This window comes from Humulus lupulus, chromosome 4 (assembly GCF_963169125.1).
Source record: "Humulus lupulus chromosome 4, drHumLupu1.1, whole genome shotgun sequence".
Taxonomy (NCBI): domain Eukaryota; kingdom Viridiplantae; phylum Streptophyta; class Magnoliopsida; order Rosales; family Cannabaceae; genus Humulus; species Humulus lupulus.
The window spans coordinates 204,104,349-204,119,706 of NC_084796.1; the positions used below are offsets into that span (position 1 = coordinate 204,104,349).

General features: G+C 32.8%; 1 protein-coding gene across 1 annotated transcript; it reads left to right on the plus strand.

Annotated features, from left to right (window-relative positions):
• Nucleotides 1-196: 196 nt before the first annotated feature.
• LOC133832817 (uncharacterized) lies at nt 197-4,560 on the plus strand. Its single transcript, XM_062263108.1, has 9 exons — nt 197-228; nt 323-1,874; nt 1,971-2,599; nt 2,680-2,964; nt 3,044-3,149; nt 3,240-3,460; nt 3,518-3,676; nt 3,953-4,489; nt 4,548-4,560. The coding sequence occupies exons 1-9, from the start codon at nt 197-199 to the stop codon at nt 4,558-4,560; spliced, it is 3,534 nt and encodes a 1,177-aa protein (XP_062119092.1).
• Nucleotides 4,561-15,358: the final 10,798 nt, after the last annotated feature.

Below are 15,358 nucleotides of genomic sequence, written 5' to 3' on the forward strand. Positions count from 1 at the left end.
TACTCCAGTTTTGAACTTGATCTCATATTCTTTATTGAACAATTGATAAAGTATGAATCCTATAAGGCAAATAAATTTATAAACAACTAAATATCTTTGTCCTTTTTTCTCTTGATCTGAATTTTTTTTTTTTTTTTTTATTATGAAGAAGACTAGGACTTATATAGCTAGCTTAGATAGCAGCTAAGTGAAGAAAATGTTGAACAAAAATTGGGTGAAACTAAACAGGTATTATTTCAAAAATAACTTTAAATTTCAAGTAATATTGAAGGCCTAAGAAAATATATTAAGGTTAATCTCTTTTTTTTTTAAAAATATGTAGAGCTACAAAAGAGTACACGGATGCGGCATGGGACTTTGTGAAAATGGTAGAAAGAAATTATGGTTTTCCAAATAAAATTATCTGTCCTTATAAGAAGTGTCGAAACTTAAATCATCATTGTGTTGATGATGTTTTTGAGCACTTAGTTATAACCAGAATGGATCCAACTTATCGTATTTGGGTTCACCATGGAGAGCAACCCATTGATACTCAAGTTGATGAAGTTTCGAATGATATGGATGCATTTGATTTATACACGACTGCTGCCATGGATGATGTGGACAATAATATAGGTTGTGGAGGTGGTGAAGACGATGAATTTGTTAACGAAGATCTTCAAAAGAACTTGGAGGATGCGGAAACTCCTTTATATGAAGGGAGTGAGAAATACACAAAACTTTCATCAATTGTAGCTTTATATAGGTTGAAGAATCTGAATGGTTGGACAGACAAAAGTTTTACAAAGCTTTTAGAACTCCTTTGTGATATGTTTCCCAAAAACAATGTACTTCCTGATTCCATGTACTCAGTTAGGAAATTTTTGAGAAATTTCGATTTGAAATATGAAAAGATTGATGCTTGTATTAATGATTGTTGCTTATTTAGAAGGGAGAAGGCTAAAATGGATGTTTGTCCAAAGTGTAGTGTTTCTAGATGGAAAGTTGATAAACACACAAAGAATGTTAAAGTTGGTGAGGCTGCCAAAGTTTTGAGGTATTTTCCGATAATACCCCGATTGAAAAGATTGTTTAGATCAAAAGAAATGGCTGAAAACTTAAGGTGGCATTTCACTCATAAAAGTATTGATGGGAAGATGCGACATCCAGTTGATACACCTGCTTGGGATTCCATTAATGAAAGATGGCCAGAGTTTAATCTTGAACCACGCAACCTTAGGCTCGGACTAGCTGCTGATGGAATTAACCCCTATAAAAGTCTAAGCTCCACTTATAGTTGTTGGCCAGTGATGCTTGTTATCTATAATTTACCACCTTGGTTGTGCATGAGGGACGAAAATACATTTTTGTCATTATTGATTCCAGGTCGTAAACAACCTGGAAACGATATTGATATTTATTTGGAGCCTCTTATTGAAGACTTAAACAAGTTGTGGAATAATGGAGTGCATACTTATGATGCATTCGACAAAAGCTTCTTCAATTTGAAGGCAATGTTGTTGTGGACAATAAATGATTTTCCTGCATATGGAAATCTTGCTGGGTGTACAACCAAAGGAAAGACAGCTTGCCCGATTTGTGGTAATGATACATGTGCAACTAGGCTGAAACATAGTAAAAAAATTTCATACCAAAATACTAGGAGATTTCTCCCGTTTGATCATCCATATCGGTCTAAGAAAGCATGGTTCAATGGAGCTACAGAAGAAAGGGGCCCCCCTAAAGTTTTGAGTGGTAGTGAAATTGTTGAAGAACTAAATCAAAATACCAACGATTTTGGAAAAAATATGAATCCCAAAAAAAGGAGTCGGGATAATAAGGTGGAAGGAATGTGGAAGAAGAAATCTATATTTTTCAATCTACCATATTGGGAGGTTAGTTTAATATATTTTGAAGTTATTTAAAATTGAAAGTTTAAGCTTATAAAATGTAACTTCAATTTGTTGATGATGTGTCTTTAATCTTTGTAGGTTTTGTTAGTTCTTCATAATTTGGATGTTATGCATATAGAAAAAAATGTGTGTGATAGTATTATTAGCACATTGTTGGGCTTGAATGGAAAATCCAAAGATCATCTTAATGCTCGATTGGATTTAAAGGATTTGGGTATCAAGAAGGCCTTGCATCCGGTGGAGAAAGATGGGATTATACGACTTCCAGCAGCATCTTACACACTTTCTAGATCAGAGAAGACAATGTTTTGCCAAAGGTTATTTGATTTAAAGTTACCTGATGGTTATAGCTCAAACATTAGTAACTGTGTAGTAGTTGAGGAACGTAAGTTGATGGGGCTTAAGTCTCATGATTTCCATGTCTTAATGCAACAATTGCTGGTAGTGGCCATTCGAGGATTGATGGAGGATGGTCCAAGAGAGGCAATTATAAGACTTAGCAAATTTTTTAATGGAATATGCCAACATGTGGTTGACGAAAAAGAAATCATAGAATTGGAAGCAGAAGTAGTTGAAACAATTTGTATGTTTGAAAGATATTTTCCTCCTTCATTCTTCGACTCTATGGTACATTTAGTTGTTCACCTTGGACGAGAAGTGTTATTATGTGGTCCTGTTCAATTTCGATGGATGTATCACTTTGAAAGGTAAATATTTTTAGTAACCTTTCAATAGTATAACATGAATTTCCCTTAACTAATGAGGAAGGTTCCTTCTTTATTTGTAGATATATGAAGTTACTTAAAGGGTATGTGATGCAACCTACACATCCCGAAGCATCTATTGCTGAACGTTACATTGCAGATGAGTCAATGCGCTTTTGTGCATCATTTTTTAAACAATCTAATGACGAAGGTTCCTTCATTGGACGTAACGAATATAATGATAGTGATGTGATACTTGAAGGTCATCCACTTCATCGTGGTGTAACTGTTACACTAAATGATAAGGATCTAGCTAGTGCACATCGCTATGTATTATTCAATTTAGCTGTGACAGAGCAATATTTAGAGTGAGTGGATAAACTTATTATCTTCTAATTTCACTGTCGCTTAATTATTGATGGTGATTAATTTTTTTTTAAAATATAGGATGCATCTACAAGAACTAAAAAAGAATAACAATACTTTAAGAACCAATCACACTCTACTTTGGAAACAACATACTGAGCTTTTTCCCTTGTGGTTAGAAGAAAAGGTATGGGCCAATAATTTTTAACATAGCATCAAATTTGTATTAATCTGAAAGTACGATTAAATTATGTGATAAAAATGTTTCCTTCTGTAGTTTTCTACTGCAGAATTTGATGCTATGTTATCAAGATTGGCACATGGTCCTCGTAAAGCAGTCATATCCTATAAGGGATATGTTATTAATGGGCAGCAATTTCATACTAAGGATGCAGAGAGAACGACACAAAATAGTGGTGTTTATATGGAAGCAACAACAATGTGTAGATCTAGTGCTAAAGATGATGCACAATTGGCTGATGTTGTAGGATATTATGGGTTAATTAATCAGATTATACTCTTGGACTATTACAGTTTTCATATCCCTTTATTTAGGTGCAATTGGGCACATGTTGGCAAGGGTGTAAAGAAGGTTGATTGGTATACTCTTGTAAACCTACACCAAGGACAAAAAGAGTTTATTAGAGAACCATTCATACTTGCTTCACAAGCTAAACAGATATTTTACGCAAGGGAGAATGAAAATTCAAATTGGTATATTGTGTTAAAGGCTCCACCAAGAGGACACTACGAATCAGAAATATATGATGACCAACATGATGAGAATTCGATTGCTCAAAGTTAAAAAGTAAAACATTTTCTTATTAATCATAAAATGTATAGTCATTAATTTTTTATGATTTTTTTTTATTATTGTACTTATTAAGTTTCTTGAACTGCTTTAAAAAAAATTTCCTTAACTTGAGCATTGTGATTGGCATATTTCAAATTACTTTTAACTAAATCTCTTAATCTCTTAATCTTATACAGGTACAATATGGAGACTAGAAAAAAGAAGCAGGATGGAAGTGTAGTCAATGAAAAGGATGGAGGTTTAGTCAATGAAAAGGAGGTTGGATCACCTTCAACTCAAGTTCACTTGCAACTTGGTGCTTTGAAAGCAATTGTGGCAGAAAAGAGGAGGCAATTAGCAGCTAAGTTTGGAAAGTTGGCAGAGAAGAAGAAATCGAAGCTTCGTTTTGCATCCTCTACTAAAGTTGTAATGGATTCACCACCTGCTTCTAAAAGATCTTATGAAGCAGCGTTTGGTATAAATCCAACAAATGAGGATGACAACGAAGATGAAAACATGTCCCCACAACGAGCAACTGCGTTAGGTAGAACCCAAGCAACATCTCCACTCCACAACCTGAACAAAACAAGAAGATCTCTGCGCCATTTTGTTGACAATGATTTTGAAGATGATTTTAACACTCCACAAAAGAATTCAGAAACTATGATGAACGAGTCACCCAAGTCTAGGTTGATTAGGCCATCAACCAAAGGTTCTCCTGCTGCTAATACAAGGTCCTCCCATCGCCAATCTATTGCTCATGAAGAAGATGTGCCTCTCAATAATAATCAGGAAGAATTTCTAGTTAACTCTACAGAGCATGTCACTCAAAACAAAAGGAAAAGAGGCCCAACAAAGCTGAAAGGTATTGCTCTCCAACCTGATGGTCGTATTACTGTAAGGTTTAATGCAAGAGGGCAAGCTGTAGGGGAAGGCTCGGTTAGTCTTTCATCATTTATAGGTCCTCTTGTAAGGGAACTTGTACCATACACAATAGCTGATTGGCGAAAGGTTCCAAAATCAATGAAAGATATTTTGTGGTCAACAATCCAGGTTCTAAACTTATATTTATTCATGTGTTAAAAGATAAAAATTTTAGGTGAATACTCATAAATTAATATTTAATGTGAATGCAGACAAGGTATAAGGTGGACAAAGATTGGGAACGAGACTGGTGTATGAAAGTAATGGGAGACCTGTGGAGATCTTCCAAGTCCAGGCTAGTTACTAAGCTGAACGAGCTACCAAATGAACAAGAACGACTAAAATTAAAGCCTGATAATATCAAATCAGAAACTGAATGGAGAGTATTTATGCGTGAAAAAACCAGTAAACAATTTCAGGTAACCAAAATTTCGATATATGTATTATATAGATTCTGCTTATTACAAATAAATTGGGTACCATACTTATTTCAGTTTGGTTTATTATCAGGAGAAAGATTGAAAAAAAAAACACTCATTGCTTACTTAGCTGTTACATCTCTGATATTGATGAATTATAGTTTTAATGCTTTTGGTATCTATAATCATGGTGTTCACTATAAACAGTAGCAGGTTTAATTTTCATTAAAGTTGTATTTAGCAAAAGAAGTTCATTATTCTTTTGCACTTGCTGCTAAGGTTGTTTATAGTACACATTAAGTTATGCTTTCCCTTGTATTTAAAACTTGAACTGAATATATATATTCTATTTAATATATATAGAAAATTTTGAGTGCATAAATAGAATAAACAATAAGAAGACATGTCTGGCTACAGAGAAGAAATGACACAGAGGTTATAGGCATCACTAGCCTATAAATTAACACAGAGTCAATTTTATTAAGGGGCAAAAAAAAATCTTACCATAGAAGTGTTACCATTTAAATATTCTCTTTTTTTTTTCTAGTTTGTCAACCCTCAAGGATTTTGTTGGTATAATAAATATAATGAGGTCAGTCAAGTCAGGTTATGCATTACTTGAGGGCATAAATTTTGCAGTTAGAAATTGACTTACCACTGTTGGTCTTTTTTTTTTTTTTTTTTATGCTACTCCACTCCATCTTATTGTATATAAGTCATAGGGACGTTGGATTGGGATTACTTCTTAAATTCCTTGAGAGATTCGATCCATTTACATCTTCTATTACATAATCACTCATTTCACACATTTAAACTTAATTTAACAAAAACAGAAAAAGAGATACCATATGAGGCCTGTTAACAGTTTCATTTAACATATAAATCATTTATGTACAGAGAAAATATAGAATATACACAGGGTTTCTTGTTTACATATAATGTAACGTATCTACCACATTCACAAGAGCTGCATTGAGACTACAATTATGGTTAGTTTTTAGAATATCTTTATGCTCTAAATTTGAACTCTTGCAACCACAAACAAATTTCAGATTCCAAATTTACAATTGGCTTAATTGTATTCAAATTATGTGAGCAGTTGCTGCCCTGTTTTCATGAAACTTTTGTACTTTAAATGATTTATTTTTTTCCAATTCTCTTCTTGAAAATGTGTTTCTAAATTTATTTGACAAAGCTATTCAAGAGACACTATTATCACCATTCACAGTCCACCAACCATCCCATCCCTGTTCAGGAGGAGTTGTACTGTGTTTACTATTTCATTGCTAGAATACTGGTTCTGTATGTTTCTTTTGCTGCTGGAGTGTTTACTGTTGGAGTGTTTATTACATACTCTTTTCTTTGCTGCCATAGTTACTGTTTTATTGTTGAAAAACTATTATGTGTACTGTGTTTACTGTTTTATTGCTAGAATACTGGTTTAGTTTTTTTGTTTTACTGCTGGAGTGTTTGGTATTCTGTATGTTCAATCGCTGGTTCATTTCTTATTTATTTTAGGCGATTAGCAATAAGTTTAAAGAGATGAGGAAGAAACAACTCCCACATACATGCAGCAGGAGAGGATATGCTCAAACAATGGATGACATGGTAAAAATTAAATAGATATTTTTGGTAGCTAAACATAAGAAAATATATGTTCTCTTTCTGAAAAATGCACTTGGATACAGAGTAGGGAAAGCTCAAAACCTGTAACAAGAGTTCAAGCTTTCTTAAAGACACACACAAAAAAGAATGGTGAACCTGTGAATGCACAAGCTGCTGAAGTTATTGTAAGTAATTTACCCTTTGTTTGTAGAAACATATGTATTTGTATGCACATAGACTTATTTAACAGTCAACTTGAAATGATTTATAGGAGAAGCTACAAGTTCTTGCAAATGAAAAACCAGATTCATGCACAACACAGAATACTGTACAAGATGCTCTCACTATCATATTTGGTCCTGACAAGAATGGTAGATCATTAGCTAATGGGAGGGGAGTAACTAATACAAAGTTAGCTATTCTAAGAGCAAGAGATGACCATATTTCACAATTGGAATCAAGTCAATGTGAGATGAAGAATAAAATGTCTGAGATGATGAATCTTATTAATACTATTGCAAAAAGTGTAAACATTCAGGTAAATTAAATTAATTGACTTCTGTTTATTTTACTCTATTCATTGAAAATTATAAATGACTAAATTATTCTCAAACTTGTAGGGGTTTACTCAACCAAGTGAAGCGGAGTCACACATGCCTTCTCCTATGGTAACTACAATTTTAATTACTACCTATCATTTCACTTTTAATTTTTTAAGTATCAATATTATCTATAAATAAATATATGTTTTATCATGTAACAGAGTGTTAATAATCTGAAGTTCACTCCTGAAAACAATGCTTGCAATTTACTTGATTGGAATGGAAGTGGAGAAATTGTTGCAGAAGGTCGATGGTCTTCTAGTGATCCTTTATGTGAGGTGCATCATCTTTGTCTTGGGCCTAATGCAATGAGAGTTTGGGTTGATGTTGCTAAGAAACCTACTGCATATTTATGGAGACCAACATCACATATGAGTACAATTGAAGAAGCGGTTGGTTGCACTGTTGCTTCGCCTTCTAATAAAGTTACAATGAGGTAAAATTTCATGCAACTTAAAAATGATTTATAAATAGTACAACAAATCAGCTGTAGTAACTAATTATATCATCAAAATATATAGGAAATGAACATAATGGATGAAATTCAATTGTTTCTTGGTAGATATCTTTGGTACGTATCTTTGCATAAAATTAACTAATGAATGAACATGTGTTTTCAACTATTTTGGCTACATTTGTTTTCTTAATTTTATATATTTTTCACTCTTACAGGTGCACAACTAATGAATGAAGTGTAATATTTTGGAGGGACGCCCATGATCAACAAACTATGAATCAGTTTGTTTTAAAACTTTTGCTTATGTATTTTGTCTTGCAATATACTCGTACTTTTGGGATATTGATATTTTAGCTTTATGTAGCGAACATATTAAGAATATTTGAATTTATGTTAAGGTATAATTTTTAACGTGTTATATGTTTATTATTTGTTGCAATTATTCATATGTTAAAAGATAAAAAAATATAAAAGTTTTTGTTATGCCATGAAATTGTTCATATGACAATTAATAAATGTTAGGAAAATGATTAATGATAACAATAAAGAAACGCTATTAAAAGTAAGGATGATTATAAACAAAAAACGCTATGTCTGATTACTAATTACATTTTCAAAATGCTATAACATATCTTTACATAACATTTGGAAAATGCTATTAAAAGTAAGGATAATTACAAACATAAAACGCTACGACTGATAACTAATTACATTCTTAAAACGCTATTGTATATCTTTACATAACAATTTAAAAACGCTATTCACAGTAAGTACGACCACAAACATAAAACGCTACGACTTATAATTAATTGCATTTTAAAAACGCTATTGCATATATTCACATAGCGTTTTCAAAACGCTATTAAAAGTAAATAATACTACAAACAAAAAACACTATGGTTGATAACTAATTACATTTTAAAAACGCTATTGTATACCTTTCAATATCATTTCTGCATAACGTTTGAAAAACGCTATTAAAAGTAAGTATTTTCAATTTAACATAATCAATGACTACATACATAAAACGCTATGACTGACATCTAATTATATTTTTAAAACGCTATTATATATCTTTCAATAGCATTTTTACATCACAATTTAAAAACGCTAAGAAAAGGTCCAGACTTTTAATAACATGGGATAATATAGCGTTTGTAATAACGCTATCATTTGTTAAAGATAGCGTTTTAAAAACACTATGGAATGCAGTTTTTCTTGTAGTGCAAGTTCACACATAACATGATAACCTGCACTTAGAAAATTCCCAGAACATACAATATATCACTCATATTGTAATATCCTGCACTCAGAAGATTCTCAGAATATTGAAATATATTTAACACACCTCATGAATAAGCAATTAAATCATCAACAAGGGATGCGGGCCGAAACCCGGTTCCACTGTTAATGTCCTGGTTCCAACTCGGACTTTATTAATATTGTCCTGGCTCTAACCCAAACTATATATTCACCATGTCTTGGCTTCTACCCAGACTATATATTCTTGTCGTGCCCTGACTTCAACCTGGACTATATTTTCTTACCGTGTCCTGGCTCCAACCCGGACTATATTATGCTAAGGTTCTGGCTTCAACCCGAACCTACTTACCATTTAGTCGCAGAATGCAAGAGCATTGCAAGAGCAGGTATTAAGCATACCCTGGTATTAATGACCCAAACAAAACTAATGTAATCTAATACTATGAGCACACACTAGTATATTCATGTTGTATCAAAGAAAGAGAAATGCTAACTTACTTAGAGTCCTTAGCTCACAGCTGGATCTTTAACACCGCTATTTGTTTTCCCTTTTGCGGTTACTGTAATTAATACAGTGTACCCGGATTAAACTATGACATACTCTTATAGCTAATATTTTGTGATAGCTACATGCAATAAAGCTCTCTTAGAGACTCTATACTATAGCCTCTTATACACCTTAAAGTGTATAAGGCCACATTTTGTTTTAGTCTTTACAGTAGCATGAGAAAAGCGGCCTCACCGCAACACGCTTCTCGTGTCGTGCATCTTAATATTCTTTAACTATGGAATTCTCTTATCGAATAACTCGTATTTTGGTTTTAGAAAAATGAGTTTTACTCAACTCCTATCTTTAGAAAAATACCAACTTGTCGTCCTCTTATGAAATTTTACCGTTTTCTGTCATTTACCAACATACCACTTTTTAACCCTTTACAAATAATATATGACAAAATTATCCCGTTCTCTTAAATATTCTACAAAACCCAACTCTCATTCTTACCATTTTTATCTATAACCTAGGATCTCTTTTTTTTACGATATTTTTTAAAGGAAGGGCAATTGGACCCTTAACTTAAAAATGGTAAAAATGAACTTTTAAATTAACTCAAGCTGATTTGGAATTGGTTAAGTATCCAAATCCATAGTTCTTTGCAAGGAACTATATTTTTTTTAATTTCCAAGACTTTACTTCCACTATTTAACTTAAGGTGGACTTTTGCCCTAAGTTGAGTATTGGGCAAAAAACCTTAAGCTATCATTCACATATTCTATGTCATAAGGAAGGGAACTAGGCAAAAGCCTCATGTTAAAAACTTATTTTAGGTTGAGAGAAATAACCTTCCAAAAATCATTTTTTGTTATTAATACTTTTCAGATTTTAGGGAAAACTTAGAAAAATTATTTCTCTTAAACCGTGACACATTTTTCTCTAAAACGTTTCTAGAGTCCTTATAAACATATTAACTAATTCTCCTTAAAATATCATAATTTTTGGGATGGAAAAACCCATTCAATTTTTTAAAGAAATATGGGCAATGCCTGCTGCCCAGAAGTTTTCCTCAGATTTTAAGGTAAGTTTGAAAATTTACTTCTCTTACACCGTAGCCCAGTTCTTTCTAAAATTTTACAGAGGTCTTTATACATGTCTAAATTAGCTTCCTTAAAAATTTCATAATTTTTGGAAAAATAAAACTCATCAAAATGTTTAAAACAATTTGGGCAGTGCTTGCTTCCGAGAAGTTTTGTTTCCAGATTCCAGGGCAAACTTTGAAAAATCATCTCTTATAATTTAACACATTTTCCTCTAAACTTTTATAGTGACCCTTATACATGTTCAGAATAACACCCTACCAAATTTCATAGCTTTTTCATTATTAAAACTCGTTCAAAGTCAAAACAATTTGGGCAGTGCATGCTGCTCATAAATTTTTCAGATTTACATCAAAATGCCAAAACGTTCATAACTTGGGTTTAAAAATACCTTTTTACAAATTTTCAAAGCCTAACATCAATTAATCACAAAGAACTATGAAACTAAATAAATATTTTTCACAGACAGAGGCAGTAGAATGTGATCTGACCCGTTGGAAGCCAGACCACAAAATTTCGGCAGGATGCATTTTTTTTTACACAACCTAACATCAATAAGAATTTCTAGCATAACCCTAGCCACATGAATGCATGAAAATCATCATACCCCACATAAATCTCAACCTTAAGCATAAAATAAGCTCAAAAAATATTGAAACACCCTATACATATAGATCTACAAGAATCACCACAAAACATAAAGAACTCAACCATACATTCTACCTTTTGAAGCCCTAGCTTGGAGATGTGTTTCTGAGCTATTCAACACCTTCCCTTAGTGCTCTAAACTCTCAAAACCGAGCCCCAAGTTCCACATGCATATTTTTAAGAAAAGGATTAGGGTAGAAAAGTTAGATGAGGAAGAAAACATGCAAACTGCCAAGATTTCTTACCTTGCTTCCACTAGATCACCAAAGTGCTAACTCCTTGAGGTACTACCCGCACAAGCCTCTCTTAAACCCTAGAACACAAGATCAAAGCCATGGATGGCTATTAGATCAGATGCATGCAACATAAACCCTTAGTGTTTGGGGTTTGAAGAGGAAGAGAGGAGAAAAAATATAGTAGGATTCTGTTACACCCAAATTACGAGGATGAATAAATGAGTCGAAATGTAGGCTCATAAAGCATAAGCTCAAAAATAACAGGCAGTGGCTGAACATTTGTATAAATATGTATGATTCCTTACATGCTCTTGTTGGTGATCGAGCATAAGTTTAAAAGGCTCGAGCTTAAGGTTCAAGCTCAAAAGAAAGACTCTTCCCCGATGCATATGGGTGTTATTCGAGCATTAGTTGTAAGCTCAAAGATATCAGTCTCCAAAGATTGAGCTCGATGAAACCACTAGCTGGGGAGGAGGTTGAGTGGAATAACGAGCTCAAAGGGTTGATCTCAAAAGCGAGTTAACCCTGCATTCGAGGTTAGCAATGCATTTTGCACACAACAGCTGTTAGGAGATTCCTATTCCTTAGGGATTTGTTGTTATCTGATATTAAATCCCAATTATCATGGGATATTATTCCAGATTTGGATAATTAGATGTGACTTCCCTGAATCAGGGGAAGATATTCTCCTGACCAGGCTTATAAATAGCCTGGTAATTTTCATTTGTATTCATGCACAAACTGGTACTGAGAATTCTCTGTAAAAAAATTTCTGGGAAAGCTTTGAGAGAGTTAAGATCAAGAATATAGAATCGTGGACTAGGCAGATTTAAACTGCTAAACCACGTAAAAATTCAACTGTTCTTTTCTTCTTTTCTGAAATATAGTTTAGTGTTCTTCAAATTTAAGTTCACAAAAAACAACGTCAACAGGTTCGAAACTTACGCTTCCTCAGTGTGCTCTTCAGCTTCTCCCTCCTTCGATGGGGGAATGAGTGTTCTTGGCTCTTGGAGAGAATTTTTCAGCAATGGAGAGTAGAGAGAGACTAGGTTTTGGTTTTGGGAAGAGAGAATGGAAGAGGTTGTTTTTGTTGGTTTTTATTGATCAAATTAGAGATTATACGCAGCAGAACAACAATCAAATTGTCAGTTTAATCCCAAAAGATTTCTAGATCTACTTCTTCACATACATATATATATATATATTGAATCAAAGACAAGAATAGAAAAAAATTACCTCAGGTCCTTCCTTGCTACTATCTTTTTGTATGGCTAAATCCTTGAGATCTCACACCAAGATCTTCCAAAATGTTCTCAGGACACAAAGAACGAGTATGGGCTCGCTATACAAACAATAGGCAAAAGCTATTTATCAGATGTTCTCAACACATGAGAATTGATAAAATTTGGACCTAGGTTTTGTGAAGAACAATGACTTTTGTTTATGTCACTGTTCTCTTTCTCTGAGAGAGATTTCTAGATATTTTTCTATCCCTGAAAAGTTACGTTCTATAAAACTGATATCCTATATTTAATATATCCAATATATTAAAATATTTGTTATTTTAAACAAATTCAAAATAACTGATCAGTTATCAGATTTTTGTTTAAATAATAATATTTTAATCATATTAAAATATCTCATTATTTATTTAATATTTAAATAACTAAAATTGTGGAATCAAGAAACTAAACACACTCTCTTATACGTGTAGCACAGTGACTGTGCACTGTGCTACACGTGTACCACATGCCTGTGATAGCATGTGATTTTTCCCAATTTTTATTATTATTTAAATACTGAAAATCCCAAAAATAAATTAATTCAAAATTAATTATATTTTTGTTAAATCAAATAATTAATTAATTCTCAATTAATTAATTACACATAATTAAGCAATAATTATGTTTGATACATAGAAAAATATTTTACTTATCACATAAGTCATTTTTGCCCATTTTTGTGTTTACCTTTGTTAGTGATTGTTTGAGCCATTTCGGGGACCATGGACCTATAACATTAAGCTCCAATAAATAAACTAAATAATTAAACTCTTTAATTATAATAGTTAATTTATTAATTCTGATATTACTCCACTATAAATTCAGAATTGCACTCTTTATGTTATAGATATACTTTTACATAAATCTTATCTTAAGTCGTCCATTATTATAACCATCTTACAATAGTTCAACCCTCTAATTAATTAGTTCATAAATTAGAATGGAAGAATTACCATTTTACCTTTCTAATTTACTTCTTATTCCTTAAGTACCATTAATTCACTAGTGAATAATTAATCTAAATTCTAATTATAGATTTGAGCTCAAAATCATTCAGTTCCAGAATTAACCCTTAAGGGAACTAATATACGATCCGTTAGGAAAGATTAGATTTCGTATTGTTGATACATGTTCCCTGCCATCCATGATATTAAATCTCCAAAACAAAAGTCATTAGCATAATTCTTTGAAGAGACCTTAACGGATGAATCAAAAGATTTAATAAACATGAACAGGAGTTCATGAACACTCAGGATTTAGGTTGATCTATAAATGATCATTAGTTATGATATGAATTACAAGTCTTTATTGTTAAATGGTTTTTGGATAAAGACTTTAATTCATATCGGTCCATGTCATATATAATCATATTATATAAAGCACATTTACTGAGATGTCTTTCCACATCAATAATCCGAATCTAGATTATTTGTATCATTATGATACTCAGTAAACCGTACTTACAACTCCAATTATTGAATTCCATAACTTTAATTTGTTGTTGTTGACTATTTTTATTCATTCATGTGATCTTAATTCTCTCGTGCTAATACAATATCACATCCTCAATAATGAATATGGAATTTTTTATGATATTTACAAAATTATTCAAACAATAATTTAACAATCTAAATATGACAATAATAATAAACTATTGTATTTATTTATTTATAGAAAAACAAATGTCTTTACATGCTTTTAGGACACACTCCTAACAATCTCCCACCTGTACTTAAAGCAAGTGAGGCATCTCTCAATCCCATATTACGTACATGACCCTCGAATTGCTTTGCTAAAAGCGTCTTCATGAATGGGTCCGCCAGGTTGTGTTCTGATGCGATTTTCAGAATGGTCACATCTCCTCTATGTAGGATTTCTCTGACTAAGTAGTATTTGTGCTCTATATGCTTTCCCCTCTTGTGGCTTCTTGGTTCTTTAGAATTAGCCACTGCTCCACTGTTGTCACAGTAAAGAACAAGTGGTTTCTCCACTTCTGGAACTACTTCCAAATCTGTGTAGAACTTTTTCAGCCAAACTGCTTCCTTAGCTGCTACACAAGCTGCTATGTATTCAGCTTCCATGATTGAATCAACTATATTGGATTGCTTAATGCTTCTCCAGACAACTACTCCACCACCAAGAGTGAATACTGACCCAGAAGTAGACTTTCTACTATCCTTGTCAGATTGAAAATCTGAGTCAGTGTATCCAGTAGGTTCAAGGTCACTACCCGAATATACTAGCATATAGTCTCTCGTTATCTTGAGATACTTGAGAACATGTTTCACCGCAATCCAGTGTTCCAAACATGGATTTAATTGATAACGATTGACAATCCCTACTGCATAACATATGTCAGGTCTAGTACATAACATTGCATACATTAGGCTCCCTACAGCTGATGCATAGGGATACTTTCTCATATCCTCTTGCTCTTGTGGTGTCTTTGGACACTAATCTTTGCAAAGAGTAATTCCATGTCTGGTCGGCAATTGACCCTTTTTGGAATTCTCCATAGAGAATCTTTCAAGCACTTTATCAATATAATTTTCTTGTGAAAGTGCTAGGAGCTT